Raw genomic sequence first — 27,490 nt, 5'->3', positions numbered from 1 at the left:
AAGAAGAAGAAGAAGAAGAAGAAGAAGAAGAAGAAGAAGAAGAAGAAAGAGAGTAAGAGAGACAGACAGAGAGATAGAGACAAAGAGAGACAGAGAAAGAACAGTTTACTGAAAAATCAGAGAAGAGTATATATAGGAGTAGGGGGTAGTCAGCAATGGTAGGTGCTTCAGAAAGGTGATGGTGGAGAAAAGGTAATTAGAATGTTAATTAAGAAATCATTGCTAACATTAGAGAGAGTAGAGATAGCTAAGGGGAGCAGTTGATAAAACACCAGACACTGAGGCAGAAAAACTCATGCATTCAAATATGACCTCAAACAATTTACTATGTATGTGGGTAAGTCACTCATAAGGTCAGATACTCATCATGATGAGGTCATTCTACCAGAAAACTGATTGTAGAGTGTTTAGAAGAGAGCAAGAGTTGAGAAGTGGGGGCACCAAGCTCATGTGACTTTTTGTAGTTCAACTAAGATAGGGAGGAGAGACAAAGGGGGATAGCTAGTAGTGATGCTAAGATCTATTGAGGTTTTGTTTATGATGGGGAGACCTAGGTGTATTATTAGGCAGTGAGGAAGGAACATTCACTGAAGATAGGAAAAAGCTGAAGATTAAAGAGACAGAATGATACTAGAAGCAATCTGCAAGAAGAAAATCTGCAAGGGATCAAGGGTTAATGTATAGATTTTGGCCTTGGCCTATTCATTAGTGTTTTCAGTAAAGTAAGATATTGGGAGATAATGTTAGAGGGATGTTTGATGAGGAAAGAAGAGGGTACTCTCATTGAATGGCATCAATTTTTTTTCTATGAAGCGTAAGACAAGTTCCTCAACTGAGATGGTGGGAAAGAGGAATTGGGGAGTATGGAAGACTCAAGGAAAGAAAGAAAGTTTGAAAAAGTTGCTGTGCTAACAAGGACAAATAATTTATCAGTAAAGGGCAAAAGGATTGTCTTACTGCTTTGAGAGCCCAGTTTACATTATTTTATATTATCTGACATAAATTTCAACAGTATATAAGTAGGAACAAAGCAGGCATATGATTGGGGTTTTACAAGGTATGTTTAGAAATAGAACAGGAACAAAGACATTCAGTTAGACAACAAACATTTAACACATGCTAAATATGTACCATACACTCTGCTAAGAGCTGAAGATATAAAGGCAAAAACATAATCGCTGTCCTTAAGGAGTTCACATTCCAATGGGAGAAATATTATGCAAATTATTATGTACTTACGATCTGTGTGTGTGTGTGTGTGTGTGTGTCCAGCAAGGAAACAAAAGCAATAGAAAGTTAAAAATAGAACTAGGTAAAGGTAATATCATGAACATCTAGGGAGGAGAAAGTATCCAGGAGGAGATGATCAATAGTGTCCAAAGATTCAGAGAGTTCCAGAAAAAAAAATGATAATCGAGAAAAGGTCATTAGACTTGGCACTTAAGAGATCATTGATAATTTTGGAGAGAACAGTTTCTGTTGAATGAAGAGGGTGAAAGCCAGACTGAACTAGGTAAAGAAGAGAGTGAGAGAAAAGAAAGTTGTCTAATGTAGAAAACTATCTCAAGTTTAACCAAGAAGAAGAGGAGAAGTTTAGGATAGGATCTAATAAGGCTAATAGTTGGATCAAATGGAGATTTCTTGTTCGTTTGTTAGTTTTTTAGAATAAGACAGACACGGACTTGGTTGTAGGTAGCAGGGAAGGAATCAGTAGAGAAGGAAAGATTGAAGATTAGAGATTCGTTTGTCTTTGATTCTCAAAGAGGACCATGACATCAGAAAGGTGAAGTCATGACTTGCAAGGGATTTGGATTTTAGTGAGGGAGGGCTGTGCAAAGTCACCAGCCTCACTTTCTCCTCCAGAGCCATCTGGGTCCAGTGACAAGATGTAGATCAGGACAACTGGAGATGTCTAGGATACAATGGGAGACCTTGGCCTTTTAAAGCTAAGATCTTTCCAAGCTCTCACTTTGACTGAGGCAATGCCTATTCAGTGATTAAGACAAGGTAAGAAATAAGCCAAGGAATGATCCCTTTTACCTAATTAAAAAAATCAGTCTTGGAGTGGAAGACCCTCAGGATTTCTGGCCAAAACAGAAACAATCACTCTGAGTCATCAGGGCCCAAATAATGACCACTAAGTTGTGCTTTGGCTGGGACCTATTGTTGGTCAATCAAAGATAGCCAGAGTGATTTGGGTTTAAGGCCTGGTCTTTAAGAAAGAAATCTAACCCATAAACCCCGAGATATCTTGCTAGGTTTCAGCCATCAAAAATTTACATTCCTTTGGGCAGAGCACCTATAGATAAGGGTATAATATCCTATGTGGACCTAAGGAGAGGAAGATGAGGAAAGAAGGGAAGGGAAGGGAAGGAAGGAGGAAGAGGAAAGAGATAGAAAGAAAGGACTTGCGCTGCCCAACTGGAACTGGCCAGTTGGGTCCACAATAGGGCAGCTTGGACTACTCACAGGTTGTTGTTTATCCTTTACTCTTGATTTATTAGAGAAGAGTGAACAGGATTGGTGCAAAGGTGCAGGTTGAGGGACTTGCTTTGTCAAAGAGAAGTACCAATTCTTCATAAATGACATTGCTGGAGGAAATAATAAGGGAAGATACCTGAGTTATTGGAGATGAAGAGGAGGAAGATAGAGATCTCTGTAATTTCTTTTTTAAGAGAGCTGAAAGAGTTGAGGGTTAGTTCTGTGAATGTCTGGAACAGCTGCTGTGATGAGTGGAATAGTGAATTAATCAGCAAGGTATAAAAGGATTACCTGCATGAAGTGAGGGCCCAGTTAGAATTATATAATATAAAACTATAGTGGTTCTAGTCAACACAGTTTCGTGATTTTGTCCAGTTCTTTTCTGCAGTACACAAATAGGAAGGAAGGAGACAATCAGTGTGAGTAATCCATTTGGGTTTGGACAAGTGTATTTAGCAATAAGAAAAGCAGACAAGAAAATCCATTGTAGAGGACAGTATAGAGTTGAATTTATTTACCAGGGGCTCAAGACAGGGAAGGGAGGACAGCATAATCATATCAGAGTTAATGGCCTGTGAAAACATTTAGGGGTGGCGAGATTGTAGGACACAGGAACACAAAGAACAGAATGATGGGCCATAAGGCATTGGAAAAGTTAGAAGGATAAAAGCCTATGTTTTCATATGGAAATTTCTGGATTCTTGAACATGGAAACAATTATGGGTAATAGCAAGACAGAGGGTATATCCATCTCAGTGTGTGGCTAAGGTGAATGAGAGAAATAGCTCATGTGCCACCTCCCTGTCCCTTCTTAAATCTAATTCCTTCCCTCTGTTAATTATTTCGTATTTATCCTGTATATAGTTTATTTTATATATGTTTTTATATGTTCTCTCCTCCATTTGATTATAAGCTTCTGTGGGGCAAGGACTGTCTTTAGCCTCTTTTTGTATCCCCAGCACTTAGCACATTGCCTGGCACATATTAGGATCTAAAGAAATGTTTATTGATTGATTAATTATGAGGGCAGGAATTGGAGTGAAGAAGGAGATAGTGAGGTAGACATTGAATAAATTGAAAAAGAAGGGAGAATGTCTTGGGAGTGATTAGGTAATAGTCCATAGGATCAGGACTGAATAATAAATTTTAGAGTATGGAAGTACTGATAGGAAGCAAGGAATATGTCACCTTGGACCATTCCCAGACCAGAACCAATGAGTTGGAGTGGGGGAGTTGGAGTGGAGAATGGGGTAGAAATTCCAAGTCGTAGAAAGGATATAATGTTATCTGGAATATAATCTCTGGAAGAAGGAAGACTTAGTGGCCTCCAAAAGATAGAAAAAGAGAAGAAGGGGTTTAAAATGAAAGGAAATTTGTTATTTATAGAGTGAAAGTTATAGAAGGTAGAGTGGAAGGGCAGCCAGAAGTAGAATGAGATTTTGAGGGATAGAGTTGAATTGAGTGAGAATGAGGAGGGAGACAGCATGGTTTGGGAAAGGAGGCTTGATCTTTAGCAGCTGAAGAATCAGTATCACTGGGAGAGAGAAATGTTGAGGGTGTTTGAGCATGACTGTACGCAAATGGATAGAGATCTGCTGATGAAGGCAGGAGGAGATTAGACTGATTTGATTGGTGGTCCTCATACTGATTATTTCAGTTATAGTAGTTTAACTGGTTGTGCAAGTAGGCATAGGTTGTACCCATAATCACAAATTATCCAGATAATTTAGGACAAATGAATTCACCTATGATAGAAAATTGAGGCCAAAGTCAATTTTTGCTGGCTCAATTAGCCATATAATTTGCACTAATTATCTGCATCACACAATTTAGCCTTTGATTATAACAATAATTCAAATTTATACAACACCTTCAGAATTATAAAGAGCTTTTCTCCATAACCCTGAGATAGGTAGCGTGCTTTGTTGTATTATTCTGTTTCTTATTTCTTGTATGAAAGCTTATTATTCAATACTATATTAAGCCCCTCTAGGGTAGAGACCACTTTCTTCTGTATTCCAGTACCATCAATAGTGCTGGTCACATTTCTAATGCTTCATAAATATTCAATGACTCTAATTGACCCAGTTTAATGATTTGACCCAGACTCTCAGTCACATAATTGGTCAGTAAAAGAAGTAGTACTGAAACCTAGTTTCTTGACCCCCAACTTCTTTCTAGTACAGTTTTCTCTTGCAATACAAGACCAGGACTTGATTCATATATTTCTCCTATCTACTCTCATTTTCTGTCTACCTTTCTCTTGAAACGGATTCTGTGACATTTGGTGCTCAAGCAGAATATCCTTTCTGTGCACAATAGAGCATTCTCCCTTCAATGGCTGTGGAGAATTAAAGAAGTTACTCGCAACTTAACCCAATGCCTTCCCTTTGTCTCAATTAGATGGCTGTTTCTTGGAAGAATATTCATGTGGGTGCATGTGTGTTTACTATGAATTACTGGATGATTACTTCAAATCTTTTCTTCCTATCTGCTCTGTCTATGCAGGGCAAGGGTTTTTGATTTAAAGAACTGGCTTGACTATAATTCATAGCTAAATCAATTAAGCCTGCTCCATCTACAGAATAACAAGATTAGAATTACTCTGACTTTGTAGTCTTCATCAACTATAAGCTTTGGGATAAAGGGGTGACTGGTTCAACTGAAATTTATGTTTTAGACCTATAGTCAAATCGAACAGTCATTCGATGATCATGTTTACTTCTTTTGTGCCTTTCTCTTCCACTCATCCCTGTTTCCTGCCTTTACACCCATCTGGAATTGTGTTAGTGATAAAATAAGTCTGCAATAAATATACGCAGACTTGAATCATATCTTTCTTAGAAACCTTGTGAAAATTGCACTAACACTTTTTAACCACTATAATATAATCAAATAATTTTTGTTCTCCCTTCATAATATTGTCAAGTTTTCAAGATAGAAGCATAGTTCATTTTTTTTCTTTTCTGATGCTCACTTTCACCCCAATTCAAAGGTTAGAGGAGATCTCTCCCTTCTCATGTCTTTCCTTGTCCTATGAATCATTCTTTTCATTTTGATTCGTATAGTATTACTTGTCAGAAGTATTTTCTCCTTTTCTCCATCCAAAATTGTAAGCATTTTGAGGGCAGGGACTATGTCATTTGTCATCTTTGATTTTCTGGTAACCAGCACAATGCCTTGCATGAAATAGACCATTTATAAGTGTTTATTGAATTGAGCTACCCTCTCCTAGATAAATCATTTAGAGCATTCTAGTACATGTAACATACCTCAATCTTTGTTCCAGTGTCATAAACTAGCAAGGTTTTTCTCCTCCATTATGATCACTGTGATGCTGATTAATTTCCAAATCAGTTTGCCTTGCAAGAATATGAGTCAAGTTGAGACACTTTGATTTTGACCACAGGATCATCAATTTATAATGAACAGGTTTTGCTCAAGGTTTCTGAAGTGAAGGGTATTGATAGAGATTATGGCAATATATAAAATGTTTTCACCAAATGTCAGTAATATTAATGAGTATGTAGCATTTTCATGCCTTACTTTTTATATGCAAAAAAGAAACATATTGTGAAGTTAGTGATCTCATCCCAAAGTTGACACTGGAATCTAGCATTTCTTTCCTAATCCCAGCCTGCTTTCACTCATCTCATTGCTGTGCCCCATGGAGAGGTAAACGAGGGTGAGAAACTTCTGCAAACACATCCATCTCCTGTTCATAGAAACTTTTTCTAGGACTGATATATGGATTTGCCAGAAGAAGTTGACAACCTTATAATTTTTATTTTTAGCTTTGTATCCAGTTATTTTCCTTGCTATTAAATTGGATTTGAGTATCCATACACTAATGGATGGAGATTTTAAATAAACATCTAGCATTGTCCATCTATCTCTTGATTACAATTGAAAAATATTGAACTAAATTCTCAAATTGTCCTTCCGTAAGCAATATCAGATTCTTAGGGGGAACAAAAGCTTACGACCTTTTGCCCTTGATTCCCCAAAGAGGCAGATAATTTAAACAATTCAGGCATAGTTATGATTAGCTCTTATTTTTAATTACCTACACACACACACACACACACACACACACACACACAAACACACACACATCTTTATTATTTAACTTATAAACTGAAATTTCCAAAATCATATCTTTATTTTTTTTATTTTTAAACTGCAAGCACTAAAATGTAAACTTCAAACTTCAAATTGTAGGGTCTAAAGAAAGCAAAAATTGAAGGATAGAACATTAGTTTTTTTTTCCTACTTCTTGATTTTCAAGTGGCAAAAGGATATTTAAAATTAAAATGTTTTGCTTTCTTTTTAGCACCTTGTTTTTCTTTTCCTTTCTTTAATCAAGTGTTGTTTTAAAATAAACAAAGAATATCCAAATGTTTTTCTTCTAATTCTTCACATAGTAGGAGAGTATAAATAAACATGTGAAAATTCTTTCCCAAAAGAAGCTTCAGGCCTAACATCCCTAGGTATTTATTTTTCTTTCATCTTTTAGCCTCAAAAGTCTGTAGAAAATGTAGCATTTCATAGCTTACATTTCTATAGCATCTTAAGGTTTATAAAATGCTTTCTTCACTTTGTAGTTAGTCAATCAACAAGCATTTATTAAGCTCTTACCAGGGTTATGCTAGAGTCACCTAGAATCAGTCAATTGTTAAATTTTTCATTGTAAGCATTTATACCTCCATAATCAGTCAGTCAATAAATTAAATCAATAAACATTTATAAAGTGCTTATTGTGTGCCAGTCACCATGTTAAATGTAGAGGATACAAAGAAAGACAAAAGACAAAAGCTCACAATTTAATGGGCAAACAATTTAGGGCATGATTTATTGTTTTGTTGATTTTCTAGAAGGAAGAAAGTGATGGAGGAAATGACAATAATGATGAATTAACCTTAAAATTGTGCTGCTGGCAGATTCTTTTTCAGTGAACCTGCTGTTTTTTCCATTTGACCTTTATCATTAGCCAGTACACCCTTAAATCTATGTGCCTGGCACTGTGATAAGCACTGAGAATGCCAAGAAAGGCAAAAACAGTCCCTGCCCTCAAGAAGCTTGAGCAATGGGGAAGACAACATGTAAATACTAAGGTGCATAAAAGATATAGAGAACGGATGTCAGAGGTTACCAAACTTATTGCGCCAATCGCCCCCTTTAAAAAAAAATTATTCAGTGCCCTTCTAGAAATCTACTTTTTTTAACACTTTAAAGGTGTTTTTTTTTAATTTGCATCATTTCAAAAAATATATAAAATATTTTTAAAAGATGCATCTTCAATTTAATAATTTATTGTAAATATTTGGGATTTTTCCTACATTGAAATTTTGATGATGCAATATTATGTCATGTAACCATATAGTATCGCTTTGTAAACAGGTCATTACATGCACATATTCCTGCCAGCATGCTGGACTTACTGACAGTGGGCCACACTTGCCCACCAACACTTGCTTGCTAAGACTTGTCAGTGGATTTGACCACTGATAAGTTATAACTTAATTGTGTGTGATTATTTGGAAAATAATGTAACCACTGTAACTTTAACTCTGTGACACAACAGATGAAACATATATGAAGAGTTTTTTCAAAATTTTCTTGTCTTCTTTTCTTTCCTGGCTTCCACTGCTCCCTTATTTTTATTCAATGCCCCCCATTAGACCTGAAGCGATTACCGCCCCCTCCATCATTACATCACCACCCCCAGGGGTGGTATCACCTACTTTGAGAACCTGTGAATTGCAGATAATCTCAGAAGATAAAGCAGCAGCATTTGAGTGATTGGGGGAAGCTGGGAAAGGCCTCCTTCGAAAGGGAGTATTTGACCTGAACTGTGAAAGAAGAAGGGAAACTAAGAAGCAAAGATAAGGAAGGAGACCATTCTAGACATCAGAGACAGTAGAGCAAGGGCACGGAAATGGACCATTATTATGTTCCTGGTACTGTAAATAGGCCATTGCAGCTAGATAATACATCATTATTATGATAATTACTATTATCCCCATTTTTCAGATGATAAGTAAAGCTAATAAGTGGCAAAGCCAGGAGTCAAACTTAAATTTTTGAATTCTAAGACCAGGGCTCTTTCTTGTGGCCCTGATCATCTCACTAAGACATTGTTTATTGATTTATGTGACCAGACCTATGATTTCTTTGATATGTGAAGTTCCCAGTAAGACACTCCTACTGACAGTGAAGGTAAGCTCTGGTCTGGGGGATCATAAATCTCAGATCATAGGATTATAGATTTTTGACCTCAAAGAGACTTTCAGCTTTCTCATTTATAGATGAGCTTACCTGGTTTGCCCAGGGTCATATAGCTAGTAAGTATCTGAGGTATATTTGAGCCCTAGGCTTCTTTATTCCAGCTCCAGAGCTCCATCCACTACTTATTGCTACCTCTAAGACACTTCTGGTCTTAATCATTTACCTAAGACACTGAGAAGTTAAATGACTTGTTAGATGAACACAGCTAGTATGTGTTAGGGGTGGGATTTGAACTTGGTCATCTGTAATTCTCTCTATAAAGTACACCATACTTCTTCAAATAATATCACATAGTAAAATAAGTCTATGCCAGATAATGATCAGGGATCCAGTTTCAACAGCATGACAGCTACACCCACAAATGTTTATTGATACCTACATTCACTGCATACTTGTCTATTTAGTTCAGTTGGTTAAAGTGCTGAGTTAATGATAACTTTGAAGTCCTTTATGTGGGTTGGTTTGTTTCCCTCTGTTACATGGCCAAAAACAGAACCCTGAAAGAATTGAGGCTTCTTCAAAATGCTCTTGGTTACAAGGGAGACCAAAAAAGAAAATGGATCACTCCTAAGAAGATAAGGCATAACAAAGTAAAAACATCTCAGAAAAACTAATAGAACATTGATCTCTTCTGAAAGTACAGGCAACATTTTATGTTTGTACCAGCCACCTCTTTCTCTCTCCCCCCTCCCCCCTTCCTCTCCCCTGTCTCCACATACATACATATGTATGTGTGTATGTATATATATACATACACATAAATATATACATAAACAACACACAAATCTATTTTCTCTCCCTCCCATGCACACCCCATTAAGTAAAGAAAAGGAAAAAATATATATAGTAAATATACATAGCCAACAAAAGAAATTTTCACACTGGCCTGTGTGTGTATGTGTGTGTGTGTATATGTATGTAGGTATGTATGTATATACATATATACATCTATATGTGGTTGTGTATGTCCCGTCCTTCACCCTAAGTCTATTACTTTTCCATAGTGGATAGCATGTTTCATTATCAGTCCTCTGGAATCGTGAATCATCATTGTATTATTGATCATAGGTCTTCTAACCTTCAAATTGTTTTGTTTTTCTTTTTGTTATTTTGCTGTTGTAATTATATAAATTGTTCTACTTCTGCTCATCATCATACCTCATCAGTTTATAAGTCCTCAAAATTGTTCATTTTTATAATGATGTATTAATTGTTCTTCTGCTCACTTTACTCTATAACTTCATCTTTCCATGTCTTTTTTGAAGTTATCTATCTTATTATTTCTTACAGTGCAAGTGTACTCCATAATATTTATATTGTACCATAGCTTTTTAAACCATTCCTCAATTGATGAGCATCCCTCTTTTTTTTCTTTACCACTATTAAAAGAGCTTCTATAAATACTTTGTACTTAAAATATTTCTTCCTCTTTTTTTCTCTCTTTTGGGAATAGGTAGAATTAAAATGATCTATGAATAGTCCTTCTCCTCTCTACTCTTCACCAAACCTAGACTCCAATTCTTTGTTCATGGGCATTTTCTCTAAGAGAGAGAAATCAGGCATAAGAAATAGCAAAACTTATATTATGCTCAAATGGCTCCCTAATATATAAGTCACATCAGAACAAGTTTACATTTTCAAAGCAAGCATTGTGGCAGAACTGACTATAGATCTAGGCCTTTTTTCTTTTATGATTTCCTGAAATGTCCTATCCAGAATTTTTTGTTTGTTTGTTTGTTTGATTGATTGGTTATGTTTTTCAGGGAGTCTGGTGATTCTTACATCATCTTTTTGCAACCTGTTTTTCATCTCAGTTGCTTTTGATGGTAAATAACCTTATTTTTTTTCTATTTTTCAGCCTTTTGACTTTGTTATAATATTTCTTAAAGAGTAATTGAGGTCTGATTATCCCATTTTATTTTTTAGGGGGTCCATTGATTGGTTAAATTTTTATACCTTTTGTTCTAAGTCATTTATTCACATTTAGATTTTTCCCTTTTTATTTCTTATTCTATTTATTACCACCACTTTCAAAGTCTCTGTGGCCATACCACTTTTCCCTCCCTGAGACTCTGCTTGTATTTATTGTAGAATTATTCTCTTCCTCTGGGTTTAAATTTGGGACTTCTTTTGATCTGTGTTATATCTTTATTTTATTTAGTATTTTCTTCTCTTTCCTCATAAAGTCATTGATTATGATTTCATTGCAGGGACAAGCTCTATCTCCTTTAGCACTATGGAATAGGTTGGGTGTCCCCTTTTAAGTCCTCTCTATATTTTGATTTCTATTGACTCTGCCAATCTGGATAAGGTCACTCGTACTAGACCCTATTCCCTGCCTCAATCTCTCACTTCTGCCTCAGTCTCCTTCTCCTTGCATAATTGCCAATTGGGAATTGAATCTATTCCTTGTTGTTGATCTGAAAGAACCTAGTAGAATGTTAGAGCTGGTAGTAGTCTTAGACTTCCCACTACCCCTCCCTAACCCTTATCCTCATATTTTTCCAGACACTGAATTAGTCCTATCTCCTGCTGCATCTCCAGGTGCTTTGAGTAGTACACAGTTGGGCAATGTCTTTCTGCACAGTGATGTATAGGGGCTATTTTTATACTTTCTCCTTTTTTCTGATAGGTCAGCACTTGGATCTGGCTTCTGACATGGAATATTAGAACTCATAATGTGTTTTGTCCTTTCTGCAGGAACTTTGTTCAGATTGCCAGTTGGTTCAAGTTATCTTTACCTGAGACTGGTCTGGTTTTTTTTTAATAATGTAACATATTGGGCCATGGATAGAGGGTTTTACTCACATTTCCTTTAAGTTTTCCTTCTTGTTGCTCTATTTGGAACTATTTTCAGATATGTTGGGGCAGGGGAGGTGAGAGCTGAACTTTTCTAAAGATGTTCATGTGCCCCTCTTCACTGGACGTTCTTATTAAGGTTTTCAAAGTATTTGACATACATCACCTCATTTGAGTCTCACAACAGAACTATGTGAGATAGGTAATATAGTTATTATCTCCATGATATAGAGGAGGATCAAAACAGACCATGCAGTTATACTGTATATGCTTCTGTGATAGCACATTTTAACCCCCAAGGAGCACATCAGCTTCTTGAAGGCTAGTGCTATCTTTCAGTATTGTGGTATCACCAGTGGCTAGCACAGTACATTTTGCATATTTAATGCTTAATTAATGATTATGGGATTGGATGGGATCTTAGGGTCAAAGAATTAGAGCAAGAAGGGAGCTTTGAGTGATCTAGTCCAACTCCATCATTTTTGCAAATGACAAAAATTGAATTGGATAGAATTGGATGAAAAAGATATCGAGGTCAAATGAAATGATAAACCCACACTTTGAAATCTTTAGCTAAATATGAAGTTCATTTCATTATACCAATCAGTCTCATATTTATAAATGTTGCCAGAGTAATCTTATTCTGATGAAATCAGCTATAATATAGTAAATACTGTACAAGTGATATTGTAAAGCAGTAATGAGGTCTTTATGCTCAGAAATAAGAAGTCTTATATGGTAGGTTGACCCCATTTCTCTTCTTATCATTTCCCACTTAACATGCTTTGCACCTATAGTTCCTCTCTTACCCTATGCCCCCATTTCCAAGGCACCTTCCCTTTTTATATCTTTTTATGACTCCTTCTATGATTCCTATAGTTAAGAGTAATCTAGTACTTCCACTTCTCTCCTATACCATTAAATTGTGAAATCCTTTAGAAGAGTTTGTGTTTTAGATCTTTTTATATCCTACGCACTTGGAATAATACCTTGTATATATTGTTGTTACCCGTTGTTGTTCAGTTGTGTCTGACTCTTTGTGACTCCATTTGGGGTATTCTTGGAAAAGATATGGGAGTGGTTTGCTATTTCCTTCTGCAGCTCATTTTACAGATGAGGAAACTGAGACAAGCAGAGTGAAGTGACTTGCTCAGGGTCATACAACTAATGTCTGAGGCCACATTTGAACTCTCAAAGACGAGTCTTCCTGACTCTGGGTGTGGTACTCTATCCACTAGGCCACCTATCTGCCCTCTCTCATATACTGTAGGTGCTTAATAAATGTTAGGTGAATAGAATAGAAGTAAGGTAAAAGGTACTGTGCCATGGTAGCTTGAGAAAAGACCTCAAAGTCAGGAATTCTTGTTCTGAGACATGCTGACTGTATGACCCTGAGCAAGTCACTTAATCTTTCATTGAACCAGGCAACTCTCAAAGACAGTAAATTGGAGGACAATTGCTAATTTACATTAACAGAAGAAGTTTCCTGACAGAGTTCCCTACACTGATGTAATCAGAAGTCTGGGGAATGACAAAATCTCCTATTTAATCATATTCAATCATCAAAAATTGTAAATGTTGGGGCAGCTAGGTGGCACAGTGAATAGAGCACCGGCCCTGAAGTCAAGAGGACCTGAGTTCAAATCCAGCCTCAGACACATAACATTCACTAGCTGTGTGACTCTGGGCAAGTCACTTAACCCCAATTGCCTCATCAAAAAGAGAAAATAAAAATAATTTAAAAAATAAATTTAAAAAATTGTAAATGTTAAGTATGTGAATAGAACTGATCCTTGCCATTAGGAGTTTACCATAAAAATATGTGATTATGAATTGTTTTCCTCATTGGGCTTTCCTTTGGGAGTAATGCTGCAGTGTATAAAATACATTTCTAGCAAAATGAATGTTGCTATTACTCATTCCTATTGAATTTCAAAATTGTTATATTTTCTTTGTATTTGTGACCTTGACTTTATGAAGTTCCTCTGGGTTTCCTTCTCATTGTGGATTATGGGAGAAACTACAACAGAATTGCAAAGAGTTTACTAATTAAAATCCTGCAATATGAAAGTATAGATGAAAATATCTTAAAATCCCATTCCATTATGAGGACATCTACTTCACACAGAGATGGGACTTATAGAGATACAAGAATATGAAATTTTTGATGAGTAGTTCTGAAGAACAAATAAAAATAACTGTAACAGCTGACATTTCTATCACAGAATTAGAGTTGGAAAGGACCTTAGTGTCCATTCAATCCAATTCAATCAACATTTATTAAGTACCTACTAAGTGCCAGTCACTGTGCTAAGCAGTGAGGATACAATTAATAAAGAGTCTTTGCCCTCACATAGCTTACAAACTAAAGGAGGAAACAACACATGAAAAGAGGTAGGAAGGCAGGTAGCACGGGGATGCTAGGAGGTACCAGGAATAGAGGTACTTTGTTGCATGGAGTTGAAATCAGGCAAAGCAGCAGATGCAAAGTGGAATGCCCATCTAGCACCAACCACACCTGAAAAAGATTCTCCACCACACCTGATGAGTGGTAGTTGTGTCTTTACTTGATGCCCCCCAATAAGGGAGAACTTGGTACTATTTGGGGTAAATTATTCTCCTTTTTTTTTTTTTTTTTTTTGGTGAGGCAATTGTGGTTAAGTGACTTGCCCAGTCACACAGCTACTGAGTGTTATGTGTCTGAGGCTGGATTTGAACTCTGGTCCTCTTGACTTCAGGACCGGTGCTCTACTGTGCCACCTAGCTGCCCTACCTTATTCTGCCTTTGTATAGAACTAATTATTAGCATTTTTCTTTCTGATATGAGCCTTAATTTGCTTCTGAAACTTCTATCTATTCTCCTACTTCTGTTCTTTAGGGTGAGATGGAATAAATCTAATTTTCTTTCACAAGACAGTCCTTCAGATAGATACCTGAAGATAGCTATCACATTACTCTTCTCCAGGATAAACATTCCTAGTTCCATCAACTGATTTTCAAATAGCATGGGCATAAGGAACTGATTTTGAATCTTCCCTCATTCCCTCACTGGATAAATGACCCTAGACAAACAACTTAACCTCTCCTAGCCTCAGTTTCTTTAACTAAAATGGGGATAATAATAACATTTACTTCACAGGACTATTGTAAAGATTAAATGAAAAAATATATGCAAAGTGCTTCCCAAACCATGAAGCACTGTTTTAATCTTAGTTGTTGGCAGCTACATGGCACAGTGGGTATTATTATTATTATTATTAAAGTGTATTAGTAGTTGGGGATATAAGGAAAGACTTTATGTAGAAGATGGTGCTTGAGGTGCATCATAAAGGAATAGACTCCATGAATTGGAAGTAGAAGGGCATATATTCCAGGCATGTGAGACATTAAGTGCAAAGGTACATGGCAGATAGAATGTCACATGTGAACACAGAGAAGGACACTTTGATTATATCTTACAGTGTGAAAAGTGGAGAAATATTCATAAAAGCAAGAAAGATAAGATGGAGTCAAGTTGTATAGGACTTTAAAAGCCAAACAAAAGTTCATATTTTATTCTAGTTTCAGTTTCAGTTGAGTGATGCAATCAATTGCCAGTTTTCAAGGGGTTGAGGAGCAAATGAGAGGAGAGGAAATAAAGATAAGTATAATTTTTTTCATGCTATTTGAGTGCAAAAAAGGAAGAGACCACATATTAAATTGAAGTCAGATTATATCTTGCTGACTCAAAAATTTTGAACCTATATTCAAACCTTTACATATATGTCTTTTGAATTTCATATTATTAGATTATATCTAATGTTCAAGCCAGTCTAAAATCTTTTTGGTCCTGACTCTTTGATCTAAATGAGTTATCTAACATTCTCTGCTTTGTGTCATCTGTACATTTAATAACCATCTGTGCCTTTATCAAAATTTAACTAGTGGTTTTTTTGAGTTGTTTTGTCTTATTTTTTGCAAAATGTGGTCTATTGCATCATCCATTTCACTTACTACCACTTCTTAATCATTGTCTTGCTCAGGACCTGCTCCGGTCCACACAGGTGGTATGTGAAGCCTGATATTTTTCCCAACGTGAATCTCCTTGTTGCTTTAGCCTATGTTGGTTGCTCTGTTAAATGTTACTTTATTATCAAAAGCTCAAATTTGATAAAATACTGCAGCTCCAGAACTTTCTTAATCTCTGCTTTGTCAGCATTAAGACCTGTTGGCTGAGTGCCCCTAACTTGATTTAATTCTAGTGTCTTCTCCTGGCCAAGCTTCCACTGGCATCTTGTGGACCACCTACTGTGACCTGTAAACCTGCACTAGACCAACGGTGGTTGTTCCACTACAAAGTCCCTTTATTACAAAAACAAAAACAAAATCGATCATATCCTGTAGTGGCAGGACTTTCTTAGTCACTGCTTTTGCCTGCATGTTCTAGCAGCTCATGAAGATCACGGTAGCTGGCTGCCCCTAGATTGTTTCAATCTTCTCCTCCCCAAGCTTCTATTGGCATGGTGTGGAGCAATTACTGTGGTCTGTAAGCTTCTTGAAAGTTAGAGACCCTCCCCCCTCCCCCCCCAAAAAAACACCTCTGAAAAGAATGTGAAACTCCAACAATCAAAATATAATTGTCCCAAATCACTACTAATTGGACAAAGGCAAATCAAAACATACCTGAGGTTTCATCTCACACTCAGGAAATTGACAAAAATGGTAAAAGAAGGAGTGGTGGTAGAAAAATAGTCATATCTATATACTGTTGGTTGAGCTGTAAATCGGTCCAACCATTCTGTAAAGTTAATTTGGAATTGTACTATGAAAATAACTAAAATTTCCAAACTCTTTGAATCAAAGATTCAGTTCCTAAGTATATATTCTAAGGAGATTGATGACAAAAAGAAAGGTCCTATATACACCAAAATATTTATTAGAGATATTTTCATGGTTTCAAAAAGAATTGAAAGCAAAGTAGATCCTCCCCGACTGAGGGAATAGCTAAATGATGGCATAAGAATGTAATGGAATATTACTTCATTTTAAGGAGCCATGAAGTGATAAATACAGGCGTGGGAAAATACTTACATGAACTTATGCAAAGCAAAGCAAGCAGAACCAGGAAAATAATATGCATAATGACTACAACAGCGTAATTGGAAAGAACAACAACAAAACAATCAAAATTGAATGCTGTGGAATTATAATAACCAAGCTTGGCATTACAGAAGAGATAGGAAAATGCAACTCACTTTCTTCTTTGCAGAGGCAGGGCACTATTGGTGTGGAAAATGGAATACAATGCCAGCTTTGGTTAAATTATTGCTAGTTGCCTTGACCTGACTTTTTTTTAAATCTGCTTTTATTCTTTGTTTAAGAGAGGGCTGTCTGGGACCTGGAGGGAAAGGAGACTATATTTTACATTATTAAAATAATTACATTATTATACATATTTTTGGAAACGTAGGTGATGTAAAAACAAAAGATGACATTTTTTTAAAGAGAAAGTAGGGAACACATTAAATACTTACTGATTGCTTATTAGGTTAAAAAAAAGTATAAATCATAAGAGTCCTATGCATTGGTTTATTTGACCTCATAGCATATTCTATTGGGTTAAAGCAAATACCTAGGTTCAAGAATTGCTAGAAAATTGATACTCAGGGAAATGATACAATCACTGGCTTTATTGCTGTGTGCTGCAGCAAGCAGCAAAACAAAACATATATATACACTATGACAATATAAATAGACAGAGGTTTGTCTCTATATGCAAGGAACTCACCTCAACCATGGGAGAACACAATCAAAGGTGGGGTTCAAGTGAAAAGACTCTATACCCTAAAAATCTACTTGTTTGAGAATTGGTAATTTGTGCTAAATGGAGGAGGGGACGTTCTTAATCAGAACCAAATGTGATAGAAAAGTGTATGAGATCCCTTACTATTACCAGCTGGGCTTGGGTGAAATTCAGATAAGGGGAGTTTCTTTATTGGCACCACAAACTGGCAGGAGGATATAATTTAGGCAACAGAAGGAAAACTATTCTAGGCCACTGCAACTGATCAAGAGTTCATCCAAATAAAAAATCTGCAAACCTTATCCACCTGACACAGAGTTAATAATAGAAAAGTGCCAACTGTTTTGCTTTTATGCTTCTATGGGCACTAGGAACACTTAGCCTAAGTGACTCCATATTGGAGCCCAATCATTTTAATATGATATCAAACTATAACCATGACATCAAAAAATAATTACATTAAATAACGGGATCAAACAATTTAATGTTCATGTTTATCATGGTCCCCAGTAAATTATAAACTCCCAAATCCCAAGAACTGTTTCATTTTTGTCCCTGTATTCCCATCAAGTACAGTACCTTGCATATATATGTACTTAATAAGGAGTTGTTGAATTGAATTTAATTTCACATCATTGGGGCATTTTAGCCTCATAACAACCATCTCAAGTAAATACTACAGAGAAAACTAAGGCTTGTAGAGATTGTGACTTACTCTTGGTCATAGAGTTTTAAGTATCAGAGGGAAGATAAGAATTCTAGTCCTCCTGTCCTTCTAGTCCTCTAGTCCAAGTCTAGTATGCCATGAATCTAATTGTTTCTTCCTTCTTGCCTTGCCTTTCATTTTGGATGACTTACTGCATCTTTCTGACTGTTATGGGTAATAGGTTTATAGAATTTAGTGCTGGAGAGAGATATTAGAAATCATTTAGGCCACTTTCCTGATATTACATATTCTTTCATGTTACATGTGAAGACACAGAGGTCCAGAGAAATGAAGTTATTTAATTAATTTTTTAGTTACAGGAATATTTAGAAAATGTTGATGTAATGGCATGATGATGTGTTCTTAGCTTCTTGGAAGCGTTGCTCATAATAAGACAATTCATATAACCATTAGAGAATGAGTCCAGGATCATGTCTCAGTTACAAGGAAGAGTGTGAAAAATAAGGTCTGGAGTCTCCGTATCACTCAGCATTGTTTTTCTTTGATATCTCCAGATGCACAGTCTCTATAAAGGCAGGTGATATATCTCAGTGGGAAAAAATGCATGAATTACATAATTGTCTAGGTTTTATATTATCTATATCTTTGTTGTCTCCCAATAGATGGGGAAAAATGGGATTTGACAAACCTTCCAGGTGATCTGAATTCTTGCACCATTGTGTACCTTCTTGTATGATCTAGTCAACAGTTCTGGCCTAAATGAAATTTGAAAATGTGTGTTCTTAGGTACCCAATTTTTAAAATGTATGTAAGTAGTATTTATAGAAAGTTAGAAAATTTAGTCTACAATTAACTTTTTGTATTCTGTGGATCATATTGAGAGTTATTAGTAATTTTATTACTTATGTCTCATGTCAACTAAACATGTCCTGGCTTCCTTTCAGAGAAATAAGGAAAGGAAAGTAGGTATGTTCAACAGTTCTGATATGTGCTCATGATTGAAACTACTGCAGAGCAGCCATTTTTCCTGCCCTGTGTATAGTTCCATATATAATATGAGAACTTCCCTTTCAGTACCAAACAATAATATTGTTTGTTGGATTTGAAATAGGTGTTAAAGGAAATCAAATACCTTTTGATTGTTTAAAATTATTTGAGGGGTGTTAGTGTTTTAATTTTAAATGTGGAGAGTTAAAGCATAAATACTAGAAAGGTACATTTTGCCCTATTTTTGCATATTTTGTTTTCAATAGTGAAAGCTACTGGATGATTTTGACACTAATTTGAATATAATGAGACACTAAGTAATAGAAAAATCACATCTGGGTATAAACAATATCCTATTTCACAGAAAAAAATAGCTGACATGCTTTTTCAAAAAACCTTTTTGTCTTCCTTTTCTTCTTAAATAGTTTGCATCACGGGGATTTTCAATGATTACTAAGTAGGGCTGCTGAGTCATGTGTGTGAGACATACTCTTCAAAGGATGGTTTACTAGAAAGGCTACTAAACTGGAATCAAAAGCTCTGGGTTCAAGTATACCAACCCCACAACTCTGTAAGAATTTAGGCAAATCATTTTTTTCCTATCTGTATAATTTTTCTTTATCTATACACATCATGGAACTGGATTAAAACATTGTTTTTCAATCTGTGTTCTTTGGAGCAATGCTGTCATATATGATATAAATACAAGAATTCCAAGAACAACTGTAATGGTGGTGATACTTTCCCCTCTAAATATTAAAGATTACAGAAATACTTATGTATGTCAACTTAGGGAGGGGGCAGGTATAAAATAGGGATCCATTTTGCTGTAGGATTTCTCCAAATGCCTTTTATCCTGGTAGAATTTCAAATCCTCACAGAAATACCCTGTTCCCTACCATTCCTCCCAAACAGTAACTTTGGGTTCTGTTTATTCCTTTCGTGTCCTGAGGTGTTCCATGGCAAAAATATTATGGGGAATTCAACTAAATCTTACATCTGCAACCCTTTACAATTCTAATGTTCTATGAAATGGACAGTTATTGCATAAAGATGAGGATTTCTCTATAAGTCTTCATTCTTTCTCCTCTTCCTCTCCTATTAGCAACTTTCTGGTGTCTTTTCACAGTAGTCATCAAACTGATCTCTTTCTAATCCTCTGGTTTTACCTTGAAATTGAAAAAAATAAATTTGATTCTAAATGAGAGTGAAATAAACTGTAGAAACAATAAATATGCCATATTACTATTGAGCACCACTACCTTAGGCAAAGCATGAAGAATTAGAAGATGAAGTAGAAAGAGCATAGTCAGAAGACGCACATCGAAATCCTGGCTCCTATACATCCTAATGGCATGGCCATTGCCAGGTCACTCCATCTGTTTGAGCCCCAGCTTCCAAATTTGTAAAATGGAGCTGATAATACTTACATTGTGCACCTCTCAGGGTTGTTGGAGGAAGGTGTTTTGTAAGCTTTAAATCTCATGTAAATGCGTGCTGTTATTGTTATTAAGTTTAAAGCCCAAACTTTTGTGAAAGACGATTGAGACACAGCTTGGCAGACTGCACAGTGCATTGTACTTGGAGTCAGGAACATCCGAGAACAAATTCTGCCTCAAGCACTTAACTGTCTACATGACCCTGGACAAATCACTTAACTTCTTCCTGCTTCAATTTCCTCACCTTTAACACGAGGAGGATGGACTTGATGGTCTGTAAGGTTCTTTCTAGCTCTAAAGCTATGATCCTATGATCACATAATATCCCTTAACCCATACCTATTTCAGTTCTTTTATTCATCTCTCTCTCTCTCTCTCTCTCTCTCTCTCTCTCTCTCTCTCTCTCTCTCATCAGGCACCGAGTTTATCACCTCTCATCTCTTTGCTCCACCTCCTCTTGCTTCCCTGAATTGACTGTGGTATAAAATAGAACAACAGGCCATTTGACAAGTACCAACTGGAATGCAGACAAAAGTCATATTTGTTTATCATATTTTTCTATCTTCACCTATTTATCTAGTTAGAGAAATAGAGATAATTCTACATGCCAGTTAAATTTATGTTGTTGGCAAATATGAACAATATTCATGGAAATGCCAAAAAGTTTCCCTAGTCTTAGCTATTCCAACCATAGTTACAATAGAAACAAGACTAGATTTAGGGTCAGAGGACTGGAATGTCATCTCTGCTACTTATAAATTATGTGACCTGGGACAAGTCAGTTAACCTCTCTGGGCCTCAGTACCTCATCATTTTATAAAGTTAGGTAGTTGGACTACATGTCCTCTAAGGCCTTACGCTCAAATCTGACTTCATACCTCAGACACTTACTACCTGTGTGATCCTGGGCAAATCACCTTTCTGTTGTTTCCCTTAGTTTCCTCAACTATAAAATAACAACATTTATCTCCCAGAGCTGTTGTGAGAATCAAATGAGATAATATTTGTAAAGTGGTTATCATAGTACTGTAGGTGCTTAAAAAATGTTTGTTACCTTCCCTTTCCTTTCTTTTCACCTTCCCCTCCATGCTCTAATCCTATGATGAATTGTGATCTAATAAATTTTTGTCTGTTTTTTCCCTTCTCCCAATTTTGGTTTTCCCTTTCAGGTTACATTGAAGAAGAATGCATCATTCCTTGTCCATTCGATTGCAAATTAAGTGATTGGTCTAATTGGGGATCTTGCAGTTCATCCTGTGGGATTGGAGTGAGAATCCGTTCCAAATGGCTAAAAGAAAAACCTTACAATGGAGGCCGTCCATGTCCCAAGCTGGATCTCAAGAATCAGGTAGAGGGTATCAAGTAATCAGTGAAATAATTAAAATTATCACCATGTGATATTTCCAGGCGAAATCAAAGTTTTATTCCTTTAATTTAATAAAACACATGAATAGGGCTGATCATTTTTTTTTTCCAAAGAAGGCTGTGAAGGGCAGAATACAAGTAAAAAAAATATTTAGAATATCAGAGGATAGAATGTTTACCCTTCCTTTAATAAAACACAACGATAGTTTTTATCGACAAGAATGTTAAATGGCTTTGATAGAGATTAATTAATACAAACTAATAGGAAAATGAATTGAGCCTAAAAAAATAATTCAATCAAATACTAGAAGTTACAGAAATTGGTAAGCCATACAAATTAATTATCTCCCAACTTAAGAAGAAAAAGTAATACTCACCAAGGAGAAAAAGTTAAGAAGAAATTATCATTTTATTTGAAGAAAATATCTGATCACTTCATTTTTTGAACAAGCTATTTTCACTATCTTCTCTTGACCCCACCAATCTCCCTTCTATCAGACTTGCTAGGGTCAGGAGCATTCTTCACACATACCACCCAGAGTTGTTGTGAGGAACAAAATAATATAATACTTGTAAAGCTAAAGCATTTTGCTCAGTGGTTGGCAAATAGTAGTCACTAAATAAATGTTTCCTTCCTTCTTATCTCCCTTCATTCTTTCCTTCCTTCTTCTCACCCTCAATCCTTATATTCATTCCTTCCTTGCCTCCTTTCTTATTCCTTCACTTCTTTTGAAAGTTTTCCCAAAAAGGTAACCCAAAGTTTATAGATAATTTATAGCTGAAACTCTTTCTTTAATGTTTTGTGTATTGTTCCCATTTCATATTTGAAGAGTGTCTTCCACAACATCCTGGGACATCAGAATTTTTGAGACTAGCATGTTGTTGTTGTTTTAAAAAGAGTTTGAAAATATACTCAAAGTTTAACAGTGATTCCATAATGATTCTTTGCCTTAGGGAGACATATATTAAATTTTTAATTAGCTTTTGGTTTGCAAGAATACAGTAGTTGCCATGTTCTTCTCAATTCATAAATACTTAAAGTGTTTCTATGATATGAATATATATTTCCTTTTGGAATTAAAAAAAGAACTATGCTTACACAACAACCTTTAGCTATTTAAGAGGAGATAGTTGTCATTCTTTAATTGATAATTATAAAAAATGTTCTCATACAATTGTTTTTTAAAAAATTCTTTTTGTTGTTTATTGAATCAGAAAGTACTGACTCCCACAACTTCCATTATATATACTTTTTCTTTTTTTCAAGTTGACAAACTTACAAATTACCAGGTAGTCAAATGGGGCATGGTAATACACTAAGCTTTCTGGAGAAGTTTTGACAGTTTGTACTATCAAGGAACTTATGTACTGCTAGAGACCCAAAGAAACGTCAATATGTATGGGAAAACAGGATGTCTACAAAAGTAGAGGGGAATGTGAAATAACTGAACTAAAATGGGGAATAGAGGGAATTCATCATGGAGCCATAAACCACGAAAAGGTGATCCTTTGTTCACTTTGAAAATAAAAAAAAAGCATATGATTTGGCATTGGGGAAGGAGAGAAACTTTTTAGATTTTTTTTAGTTATGAGTTTAATAAACATGAACACATTTATTTTTAATATACAAAGAAAAGGAAAGAGGATTGTATATGAAATTATTTTATTTTATTGAGTATATATTAAATGTAATATGGTAGTAACAAATGGTCCTGCTTTTCTCTATTCCCTCCTGAACTTATTTTCTTCTCTCTTGTCTGTGTTATTTAATGGTAAACTAATATTCCTTATTTTATTTCTTCTATTTTATCACTATCACTACTTCCCCACTCTCCACTTTATTCTTTTCCTTTTACAAAAAACTAAAAGCCCTCCCTTTTAACAAATAAGTAGAGTAAAAAAAAATTAACCCAAACATTGGCTGCATTTGATAAGGTATGCCTCATTCTACAAATATAGTCCATCACCTCTCTGCCAACTGATAGCAACCTGATTCATTATAGTCTTTGGAAATTCCAGTGGGTAATTGCATTTATCGTAATTCTTAAATTGGTGACAGTAATTTTCCTTTACAGAATTGTAGTTATTGAATTAATTATTCTTCTAGTTCTGCTCATTTGACTATATCACTTAATACAAGTTCTTCAGTTTTGCCTGTTTTGTACATTCTTTTGGCACAATGATATTATATTACATCCGTATACCATAATTTGTTCCGCCATTCCCTTAGTTGATAGACACTCCCTTTATTTCTAATTTACTATAACAAATGATTTTCCACATGATTGATAGCTTAACACATCATCTGGCTTTACCATGGAATTTTTTTAGGCACTCAAATGAAAAATAATGATTAAGCATGTATACTTGTGAATAATGTATGGGTAGTCTCATTAATTCTTACAACAAGCTCAAGAAGCTATGACTTACAACATTAGTTTTATTTACCTTATTTCTGAAGAAAGAAATTATCAAGGGAATTGAAGGGCTTCTATGTGAGGAATCACTTTAAAAAACATGTGTTGGGAAAAAAAACGAATAGGGAAGTAGAACAATTCTGCATAAGTAAAAGTATGGATAGAGAAAAGATAGGTTTATTTTATCTACCTATTATCAAAATGCTATAATAGCAGTGAACATCCTGAAACATTAAGGAAAGGAGAAACTTTACAAGTCAAATTAATATAATCCTTTTAAAACTTATTTACATTAAAGGTAACCATGTTACCTTTAGTAATTTTACCAGTTTAAAACAAAAATAAGTTTTAGAAAGATCATAGTTCTAAAGCTTGAAGAGACCTCAATCAGAGGCCAAAATTCCATAACACATTATTCATTGAGATTACAGATGCTTAGAGGAGGAGAGGGCATAACTTAGTTTTGACATCATGGAGTGTAACTGTTCACTCTCTAGACTACTGTCAGAGTGACACTGACAGATTGATAGGTTGATAGATAGATAGATAGATAGGTAGATAGATAGGTAGATAGATGAATAGATGAATAGATAGAGATAGATACATGGAGAGATATATAGATATAGATAAATGGATAGCTAGGTAGATAGCTAGGTAGATAGATAGACAGACAGACAGAGAGACAGAGAGATAGATACATAGATACACAGAGTGAGTGATCAAGCAATTATTAAGTAGGCAGCTTGTATGGGCTAAGCACTGGGCTAAGTCCTCTGTATACAGATAGAAGAAAAGAACTATGATTTTCCTATTCTCAAGGAGTTTACATTCTAACAGGGAAAGACAAAATATAAAAGGGAGCTGCCACAATCTGAGGTAGAATCCTGGGTTCTGGCCTTTATTAGGACACAGAGAAGTTATCTGCTGTCTCTGTGGCAGTTACACCTAGAACCAGAGTCTTCAATCCTAAACTACAGTTCAAGTCACTAACACAAATCTGTGGCCACAGGGGAAAAAGTGACTTCCTCAGTGTTAATGTAAGTCTATGAATTATAATGGAAATTACCTTTGTGGAAATCCTAAAATTTAAAGTAAATTCCCAATAACATGTTACCCTTTTAAAATAAGCAAAATTATCTCTATAAATAGGTGTTGGTGTGTAAATATGTATGTGGGTAGACATTTATAGGTGCTGTAATATGTGTTTGTTTTTAAGTTTTACAAGAGTTCCTATTCTCTGTGGGTTATGGTATCTAAGATCAAGTGTTATTTGAAATTCATCTCTTAATTCACTAGCCGATAAATTGGGTTGTCAGGGATTTTCATTATTTTGGAAACGTTTCCCAGCTGCTTATTTATGACTGCACTTTTCCAGCTTGAGAAACCTGCTGTTTGTTTCTCTACACTGAAAATGTGATACAGTTAGAGCCTCACCCAGTGGGGCTTCTTTGGAAAGTTCAATTCTACCACTGGCCTCAGGTTATTTGTTGTAAGTCTTCTTTGCACTTAGCTCTCAGGTTATTTTCTTTAGAACTAGCTTGCTTCTTTGTCCTTTTCTCTCCCCTGCATTGACACCTAAGTAAAAGCTCAACAAAAACTATTCATTGGTAATACAACTTACAGATACAATAGAGTTACATAGCTTCAGTAACTCATTCCCTCCTTGATAATGCCTACTAATGAAAGGGTGCTGGTGATCATTTTGTGGGAATGGTAACAATTCCACAATGCCATAGACATAATGAGTCATAAATGAAAATAGGAAACATCTTCATATTTAGGTAGTAATTATGTGTTCTAAATTCATCATGGTATAATGGACCTATAATTGGCTTAAGAATAAGAAAAACTGAATTAAAAATCCTGCCTCTGCTACATGGCGAAGTCTCTTCTCTGGGCCTAAATTTGCTCAAATACAAAATGAGTGGGTTGCAGGAAACTAAAGTCTCTTTCTGCTCTAGATATTATGACCCAATTCTTTTCATTTGATTGTGAGTTATTTTTAGGGCAGAGAATGTCCTGTTATTTTTTTAAGCTCCTCCCAGTATCTATTCTAGTACCTATTTATAGGGACTTCAGCAAATGAATACCGGTTTACCAGCAGTGTGGCAACTCACCACTAAGTCTCAGTTTTCCCATTTTACAGACAAGGCAATGATTACATCTATGGTCCCTTCTAGCTCTATATTTAGGATCAGCCATAGGATGAAGAGAGATTAGACTTGTTGGACAAAGTAGGCTCTAAAGTCCCTTCCAATTCAGTCTATTATCCTATGATCCATAGCTGACTTGTAAAGGTATGTCATCCCTAAATTCTTGGTTGAGAGTTGCCCTAGAAATAAACACATTTCTTAAACCTTTAGCCTCTTGCCCACAAATTTGCTTTTTCATTCTCCAAAGCAAAAGCCCACCTGAAAGAGAAAAAATAAGAAATGACAAATGACAAATTTCTGGGAAAGGTTCTAATCTTTTCAGAACTCTGCCTCTAAAGTGGTTTTTTTTTTGCAGTTTCCCTGTGAGATCTTCCTCTGCCATAAAAGTGGGAAGGTTGGGGTGTTATGTACACAAGCCCATAAACCATTCTGAATCTACTAGTGAAATCAATATTTATAATCTATCATAAAAAGCCTCCCTTTTAAACCCAAACCTATCAACGTGATAGCTCTCTCCAGAAAAGGTCACTAAGTGATAGCAATAGTTGAGGAGCTTTCAGCTAACTCTATTTGTGATGCTAAGTGGTTAGAGTTTGCTGCTTGGTCATAGCTTTTATCTAAGCATAAAATTTCTGCTAAACAGCTTATTGGATTATCAGGTCAGTTAGCTGATGTTCTCTTCTGTGCTGAGCATATAAAAAGATACATAATATATTTTAATAGTATTTTTTATGGTCTATAATGTGTTCACTCATTTTAAATGCACTTATTCTCCCTGTTGCTGCAATGTTACTTCATATAAAATTCTGCCTAATAGAAGATTAAATATGAGAGTATTAAAACTCTGTTGGGGTTGCATATCCCTTTGTGGTTTCTTCACATAGCTAAAAGGAATAATTTTTGAAGCTCATCTTTTCATTCATCAGTGACAATCAATGGCATTGCCTTTTGTTTTAATGGAAGCCACACATTGAAATTCATTGCCAATGCAAGTTAAAATATAAGGGGTGTAGGGTCAGGTTTCCAGGTGAACAAAATAAAATACATTTTTAAAAAATGTCTACCTCCTATCTGGTAGCACAAAGTAGTTTCCAGAAATACATTTTTATGAA

The 27,490-nt window shown here is 35.5% G+C and overlaps 1 protein-coding gene across 1 annotated transcript in view; it reads left to right on the top strand.

Annotated features, from left to right (window-relative positions):
- THSD7B (thrombospondin type 1 domain containing 7B) overlaps positions 1 to 27,490 on the top strand; it is a 901,933-nt gene that overhangs the window by 601,943 nt on the left and 272,500 nt on the right. Inside the window, exon 14 of the mRNA XM_027835643.1 lies at positions 21,613 to 21,791. Within this exon, the coding sequence (XP_027691444.1) occupies positions 21,613 to 21,791 (179 nt within the window). The remainder of the gene's footprint in view (positions 1 to 21,612; positions 21,792 to 27,490) is intronic.

This window comes from Vombatus ursinus, unplaced genomic scaffold, assembly GCF_900497805.2.
Source record: "Vombatus ursinus unplaced genomic scaffold, bare-nosed wombat genome assembly UNPS02014816.1, whole genome shotgun sequence".
In the NCBI taxonomy this organism is placed as follows: domain Eukaryota; kingdom Metazoa; phylum Chordata; class Mammalia; order Diprotodontia; family Vombatidae; genus Vombatus; species Vombatus ursinus.
Note: the sequence above shows the minus strand (reverse complement) of the source record. Positions and strands in the feature narration are given on the sequence as shown.